Genomic DNA, 8,344 nt, shown 5'->3' on the forward strand with positions numbered 1-8,344 from the left:
CATATGCAAAGTTCAAAGTAAATTTAATATCAGGGTACATAAATATCACCATGAATAACCCTGAGATTCATTTTCCTGCGGGCACACTCAATAAGTGCAATAACTATAATAGAATCAATGAAAGGCCACACCAACAGGGTGGACAGCCAGCATGCAAAAGACAATAAACTGCGCAAATACAAAAAGAAATGAAAAAAGGAGGCAATAATAAGCAATAAGTATCAAGAACATGAGATGAAGAGTTTTTGAAAGGGAGTCCATAGGTTGTGGGAACAATTCAGTGATGGGGCGAGTGAAGGCAGTCGTCATAAACATGAGATTCTTCAGATGCTGGAAACCTTGAGTAACAAAATCACAGAATACTGGAGGATCTCAGCAGCTCAGGTAGTGTCTATGGAGAGGAATGAGGGTGGAAAGTCTGGGCCAGAAACATTGACTGTTTATCCCTCTCCACAGAGATATAATTATGTATGCTATAATTTTATATGCTAAAGATCAAAGGACAATTCTACAGTTACAATGTATATACAATGCTTCCTGTGAATTACATATAATTTTCACAATTCCTTGTTTGCATCCACACTCCAGACACTCAAAATGAATGTTAATCAGCATGGTCTGGTTTTCAGTTAACTGGTGTCCACAGCTCCAGGAAACTATTGTCCAGGACTGCATTATAAATTTAATCTGCAATCCACATTCAGATCTAAAGATTAGTTGTTGGAGTTAGGATCAGGCAGCGTCTATGGGGAGGAATGAGGGTGAAGAGTCTCGGCTGGAAACATTGACTGTTTATCCCTCTCCACAGCAGGTCAGGCAGCGTCTATGGGGAGGAATGAGGGTGAAGAGTCTCGGCTGAAGACATTGACTGTTTATTGCTCTCCAAAGCAGGTCAGGCAGTGTCTATGGAGAGGAACGAGGGTGGAGAGTCTCGGCCGGAAACATTGACTGTTTATTGCTCTCCACAGCAGGTCAGGCAGCGTCTATGGGGAGGAATTAACAGTCAATGTTTCCGGACGAGACTCTTCTCCCTTGTTCCTCTGCATAACCTGCTGAGCTCCTCCAGCATGTAGTGTTTGCTGCACAGGGCAACAATCTCTTGCTGTTGTTGGAATATGCTGCTTAGATCTTTTGCATCCAGTTGAACAGGTTCACATCAAGAAATTTTACTAATGAATATGAACCAATATTATGTTTGCAGCTTACGTGGACATCAAAATTAGGCAGGAGTGCCAAGAGCAATGTAGTTCTGACCATCTCCCAAGACTGGCCCAGGGCAAGTTTCCTTCTGCCAGCAGTATACACAGTGCCAGAGTAATACTCAGTATTGCCAAAAATACAGTGTGGTGTGCAGGATGAATAAAAGACAATAAGACAGAGGAGCAGAATTAGGCCATTTGACCCATTGAATCTCTTCTGGCATTTCATCGTGGCTGATCCATTTTCCCCTCAACCCCAATCTCCTGCCTTCTCCCCGTACCCCTTCATGCCCTGACTATTCAAGAACCTGTCAACCTCCACCTTAAGTATACCCAATGACCTGGCCTCCACTGCTGCCTGTGGCAACGAATTCCACTAACTCGCCCCCATCTGGCTAAAAAAAATTCCTCCTCATCTCCGTTCTAAGTGGACGTCTCTCTATTCTGAGGCTGCGACCTCTGGTCTGGAATAGTAAGCAGTTATAGGGACATTAATGAAGAAGTTTAAATGGACTTTTAATTTGAAGGGTGTTATGTGTTGTATTGCGATCAAACTCACCGGAGAGACACTGAAGCTAGCGGATTCCAAAGTGTTTTATTCAACAAAATGAGACACTGTTGGAGGAAGAGGCCTGTTTGACACAATATTACATGTAATTTTATATGCTAAAGATCAAAGGACAATTCTACAGTTACAATGTATATACAATGCTTCCTGTGAATTACATATAATTTTCACAATTCCTTGTTCGCACCCATGCTCCAGACACCCAAAATGAATGTTAGTCAGCATGGTCTGGTTTTCAGTTAACTGGTGTCCACAGCTCAGGAAACTATTGCCCAGGACTGCATTATAAATTTAATCTACAATCCACATTCAGGTCTAAAGATTAGTTGTTGGAGTTAATATTTGCTATGTACCCTAACTTTGTGAATGCATGGAGCAAGAACAATGGAGCAGTAGGATTAAACATTTTTGCTGGACCACATTAGCCGCCTCCGAGACGAAAACATGCACACTCGAAAGCCTGCGGAAAAACAGCGCGCATAGCAGGCCGAATTGATTCTCAGATCGATTGCGTGAACAAAGCGCGCATGATCCGATGCAGTTCGGAGGGTGTGCCATTTCTGGGCATGACTGCTTTGTTTCTTTCCTCTAGGCTGGCTCTGGAATAATAAATGGTCAGAGCGTTGCACCCTGCTCCTATTTCTTTGACAACCCCCGTCAGTTTGAAGGAGATGATGCGGTATGGGCCCCAGGGTCACAGAGTGAACAGGGCAGGTATGATCTAGATTTTTTTTTTTTTTAACACTGCCCCCCCCCCCATTCAGTTGAATATTTCATAAGTCTTCCCCCTTTCTCAATAACTTACCGTGCCTTTGTACAGAGCAACCCAAAAGAAGCTGCCTGTCAGATTCGTCAGAAGTTGGTACAAGTTCAGAATGCAATTGTCATCTGACCCGGTCAGAGCTGAACCTTTGTCAAAGTATTTTGGTGTCCATTAGAGTATCTTCAGATTCCTGCATGGACACAGCTTTCTCCTCTTTGTGTCGCATTGTACTGCTGCCGCAAAAACAACAAGTTTCACAACATGTGCCTGTGATGTTAAAACTGATTCTGACCTTACCAAGGACAGTCAGAGGCTTTTCCCCAGGGCTGAAATGGCTCACGTCAGGGGGCATAGTTTTAAGGTGCTTGGAAATAGGTACCGAGGGGATGTCAGGGGTAAGTTTTTCACACACACAGAGTGGTGGGTGCGTGCAATGCACAGCTGGCGGAGGTGGTGGAGACGGATACAATAGGGTCTTTTAAGAGACTCTTAGATAGGCACATGGAGCCTAGAAAAATAGAGGGCTATGAAAGTCTGGGCAATTTCTACAGTAGGTTGGTTAAATGTTGTGAGCCGAAGGGCCTGTAACGTGCCGTAGCTAACTTGTGCTATAGATGTTCTAAGTTCAAGTTAGCTCCCTCCTTTGTTTTTGGAGTCGTAGAGTTGTACAGCATAGAAACAGGCCCTTCGGCCCATCGACCCTATCTATACAATCGCACTTGCCTGTTTTAATACAAAGTACATCTATTATCAATGTATGTATAGACTATACAACCCTGAGATTTGTCCTTCCGCAGACAGCCACGAAACAAAACCATGGAACCCGTTTTTAAAAAAAACATCAACCGCGCGCCATTCGCAAAACAAAAAACAAATCACGCAAAGGCAAAAAAATTAAGGAGATGGGGGGGGGGGGGAGAAAACACAATATAAAAACACGAAACTGCAAGAGTCCAGCCATCATAACGTGAACTCGAGAATCTAATTCACAAACCGCGTCGACCAATACTTGCCCAAACCCGAGAGCTCCAGCACAGTCCTTGCCAAAAATACAGCCCTTTACCTTTCCCACCCAGCTGGCTTCACTCATCATCTTCTCGTTATCCTCCTTCCCCTACCCCCACCTTTTTATTGTGGCATGTTCCCCCTCCCTTTCCAGTCCTGAAGAAGGGTCTCGGCCCGAAACATCAACTGTGTGTTCACCTCTTTCACCTCAAGACAGGTGAGTAAGTTTGGTGTGGACCCCCAATTCCTAAGGACCTTCTACAGGGACACAGTTGAGAGCATCCTGACTGGCTGCATCACTGCCTGGTATGGGAACTGTACCTCCCTCAATCGCAGGACTCTGGAGAGAGTGGTGTGGACAGCCCAGCGCATCTGTAGATGTGAACTTCCCACTATTCAGGACATTTACAGAGACAGGTGTGTAAAAAGGGCCCGAAGGATCACTGGGGACCCGAGTCACCCCAACCACAAACTGTTCCAGCTGCTACCATCTGGGAAACAGTACCACAGCATAAAAGCCAGGACCAACAGGCTCCGGGACAGCTTCTTCCACCAGACAATCAGACTGATTAATTCATGCTTACACAACTGTATTCTATGTTACATTGACTATCCTGTTGTACAGAATATTTATTATAAATTACTATTAATTGCACATAGAGGTGTTTACTCCTCATGTATTTGGCCGGCTGATGACACAGTGACATCAGCGCCGGACTCCGGAGCGAAGGTTCCCAAGTTCGAACCCAGTCGGGCTGCTCCCGGGCACGCTTTCCATCCGTGCTGGGTTGAGTGTCGAACTCGCAACTCGGCCTCATAAAAAAAAAAAGACTGCTCTGTGAGAAGGACGTGGGGGACCACTCACAGAGTCTTTCCTCCAAGACAACCACTTGAAAAGTGGTCGCCAAGGCTCTGGCAGAGTATGGCACACAAAAAAAAAGTATATGAAGGATGTAAGTAATGAAGTCAGTTCAATTCATTTCCATGGATGCTGCCTGACCTGCTGAGTTCCTCCAGCATTTTGTGTGTGTGTGTGTGTGTGTTGCTTTGAAATGCCCGAGTGTCTGCTGCAGATTGTAAGTGTCAAGCTGCCTCACACCCTTTTCCCTTTCCATTCCCAGCTTATCCAGCAGCCTCCAGCGCAATGGCTGGTACGGGACTGAGCAGCGCCACAGCGAGCCAACCTGGTACGAGGGTGGAACCCAAGGTACCACTGCACCTCTACTCTTCACCAGAGACCATATCCAAGGCACCAACTACTACCACACATTCTACTCCACCCCACAGACGTAGGACCTCGAAGCCTTCCACGGCTTCACTCCGTAAACCCTCCAATTCGACGAGAGGCTTCTTTTTTTATTTATTACTGTTATAGACTAATCATCGTTTGCATTTGCAGCTGGGACTGCTGTCTGATGCTAAGCACGACAGCCAAGCATATTATTTCACCAGGCTTTTACTGGCTGCCGAGGAAGAGAGGGGACCATATGGTGCACAGCGCCGTGACGTGGATGCTTCTTAACAGTCAATCTCAGCTGTGACAGAGTAGCTGCCGTCAATTGCCAGAGCAGGGGACACAGTGGAGGACCAAGCAGGTTTGAATTTTTCTTTTCCCCCATCAAGTCTGTTCGATTTGCTTCTTCCTCCAATGTTGAAGGCACTGGGCTGTACTGTTCTGAGTTGGATGATCAGCCGTGATCATACTGAATGGTGGTGCAGGCTCGAAGGGCTGAATGGCCTACTCCTGCACCTATTTTCTATGTTTCTACATGAAGTAAAAAAAAAAGCTCGGAAGACCCAGCAGGTCAGGCAACATCTGTGAAAAGATGAACACTCGAACCTCAGATGACACACCGTCCTCGCAATGGATGAAACATTATTGTTCTCCTTCTCTTCCCACAGGTCTGCCTGACCCTCTTGAGTTTCCATCATCTTCTGGTTTTATTCCGGCGTCTAGTTGTTGTTATTTCTCAACATGCCTCCACCTGAGGAGGTTGAGTTGCACTGGGTATGAAAACAGCTATTGTTGGCTTTAGTCGAAGCCGCCTATCTGGTTTATAATGGACAGGAAAATCTATCTCCCCTTGTTCCGTTTCTTCCCCTACCACTGCATCTAATTTCACCTCCAAGGTTTGCAGTTGTTCTCACCGGAGTGCTGGCGTTCACCTGGGTTTTAATCATGGTTCTTTGGATTTTATCTGCTGAGCAGTCATGTGACAACGCAGTGGGTTAGCGGGTCATGTGACAACGCAGTGGGTCAACGGGTCATGTGACAAAACTCCAATATTGCATATATATAAAATGAAAGCAGAGAAAGGTTAGAAGCGCCAAGATGGGCCGGGTGGTTTCTGTGTAAAGGTGGGTCAGGTAGAATGTACACTGTAGAGGGAAATGTAATTAATGGCTCACATTGACTTTTCATCTGAGCTGCACCATTCGGCATCGAGCCACTTAACCAGTGCATTTCACGAGCCAAAAAACCATGAGCGACCAAAATAAAAGCAACTTACTGAACTGTGTGGGCACTAAGTTACAGAGGGCTCAAAGTTAAAAGTCTGGGGTGGGAACGGTGAGGGAGCTAGATGACCCTGGGGAAGGTGGGTGTTCTGCTTCTGGCTTGTTTGATTGGTGCCACATCTTCCTGCAAGGTCCGAAGGACATGGTGGGTGAGATCTGTTGTCCATGTAACCACGTGCAATTCGGTGGCAGTGAAACGTGAACCTGGTGTAAAATGGTTGTCAACGCTGCTGGTTGTGGGTCTGATTGTCCTGCACTTGCCTACTCCACCTCCCTCTCACGTGCACACACACCCCACAGCAGACAGGCTCACCAGATCATGGAAGACGCCAAACATTAGGTTCCTGTTTTTATCACACTAGGACGGGGTCGCCAACAGCGAGAGCAACATTCCTTTTTACAGTACTAGTTGAAATTATGTCAACTCTTTACAGGATAGGAATAAACCTGGAGCCCTGGTTGTCGTTATGGCACCTTCTCCCATTGCAGAAGAACTACCACGTTAAAACCATGAAGCAAGATTTGGGGGGGTTGGAGGGTGTGGGAATAGGAGGTGACAGTCCACATGATGACCTGACATCGAATTGAAGCAGGTTTTCGCATGAAAAAATCTTTTCATATAGTCTGACACTGCAAGCCTTTTCAAGTGGAGGCACTGCATACTGAGCCTTCCAAGTCTGTAAAGATATACTGTATTTTCTAAGTCATGCCCAGCTTTAGGACCAATAACTGAAGACTTGTTTGCTGTTTTTCACTCCATATAATGACATTTGCACTTGCTGCTCTTACAGAGGTTTGACATGAGAGGGGTTGTGTTTGAATGGAGCAGCTGATCCTGCTATTTATCCTAAATGTTTACTTCCTATAGAATATCTTGTTCCTGTCGCTGCCTGATGAGGCAGCTGAGTTTCTCCAGAAGTGAAATGTGGATTATGACAACACGAATGTGCTGTCCACTCTCTGACTAGAAAGCCCACAGTCACCGTCACCCCCCACCCGACTGTAACGGTCAGACAAGACGTGGGGGCTTGGCTAGTGACTGAGACCAAGGAACTTAACTGTTCCAAGTTCCGCCTGCTGCCACTCTGGCTGACACGAGATAACGTGGCGCAGGTTAGGCGTCGCGCATGGGCCATTCCCGATTTTAAAATGCCTGCACTTTTTGTCATCTCAACACTCCCAGAGACCTTTCTTGAGCTCCTCGTAATGAGGGGCTCGAGTTGGCTTAACTTTTTTACCTTTATTTAACTTTCCCTCGTTGCCCCGTGTCCTTGATGAGTTTCTTCGTCACGGTGCAGGCAGTAGCCGAGGTGGTCTACTTGCCCCAGTGGCACTGTGAGTCAGAATAAAGCACTGAGTTTATGCTTCCTTTCATTTTCTATCCAAGTGTGTATAATATATTTGAATTCTTTTGATAACCTGTTAAAACAGTTTAAAATTGATACTGGTTACTGAATTATAACTCATGGAAGGTATTTTAATAAAAATTCTTGCCAATACCTGGGGAGGTGTATCATTCCACAAACGAATTCAGATCTCTGCAAACATCTGGTCTCTATTTAATTGTCTTGGTTTTCCCCAAGTGTACAGATCCACTTACAGAGACATTTAGATATAGCATAAAGCTTGCCAGGCTAGACAGTGAAGTCTCCATTATTTGACACTTGTCTTCAGGGGCCCACGAGAGTTTGGATCTTCTAGGTGACAGGTCTTGGGTTTTGTCTTGCATTAAAGTGTCGACATTCCACTGGAGGGACGCGTGCAAAATGCAGGTCGGGGAGCATCAGCGGAAAGGAATAAGCAGTCGGCATTTCGAGACTGGAAGTGGGGTGGGGGGTGGGCAGAAGCCAAAATAAGGTGGGGAAGGCAGGAGGACCTGCTGGCAGGCGATGGGTGAGACTGGGTAAGGGGGCATGAAGTAAGAAGCTGGGAGGTGATGGGTGAAATAGGTAACTGCAGAAGGAATCTATTAGGAGAAGAGAGCAGCCAAAATGGGGAGTAGAAAAAGAGGGAAGTAAACAACTTACTGAAAGTTAGAAAAATGGATGTTTATGCCATAAAGTTGGAGGTGCCCAGACAGAACACAAGGTGTCGTTCCTGCAAACGGCGTGCGGCCTCGTGACTGTGGTGGCAGCCAGGGACAATCCACTGAGTTTATGGTTGTAAATAATAACCTTGGGGCTGTGGGGAAGTGCTCAAACACCATCAGAGGGGCAGAAGGAAGAGCCGCCTTGAGTCCAAGGACAGAGAATGCAACTCCACATTTCTTGAGTGAAAAGGAAATGTAAGATT

General features: G+C 46.0%; 1 protein-coding gene across 3 annotated transcripts in view; it reads left to right on the forward strand.

The window, feature by feature from the left end:
• The window catches only part of LOC140188956 (G protein-coupled receptor 137Ba-like), a 75,063-nt gene extending 67,512 nt beyond the window's left edge, over positions 1–7,551 (forward strand). For 2 of the 3 annotated variants that reach the window (XM_072245617.1, XM_072245616.1), the window contains exons 7-8: positions 2,360–2,481; positions 4,657–7,551. In XM_072245617.1, the coding sequence (XP_072101718.1) occupies positions 2,360–2,481; positions 4,657–4,828 (294 nt within the window). In that variant the 3' untranslated portion in view covers positions 4,829–7,551. The remainder of the gene's footprint in view (positions 1–2,359; positions 2,482–4,656) is intronic. The other variant, XM_072245618.1, reaches the window with a different exon arrangement.
• Positions 7,552–8,344: the final 793 nt, after the last annotated feature.

This window comes from Mobula birostris, chromosome 28 (assembly GCF_030028105.1).
Source record: "Mobula birostris isolate sMobBir1 chromosome 28, sMobBir1.hap1, whole genome shotgun sequence".
NCBI lineage: Eukaryota > Metazoa > Chordata > Chondrichthyes > Myliobatiformes > Myliobatidae > Mobula > Mobula birostris.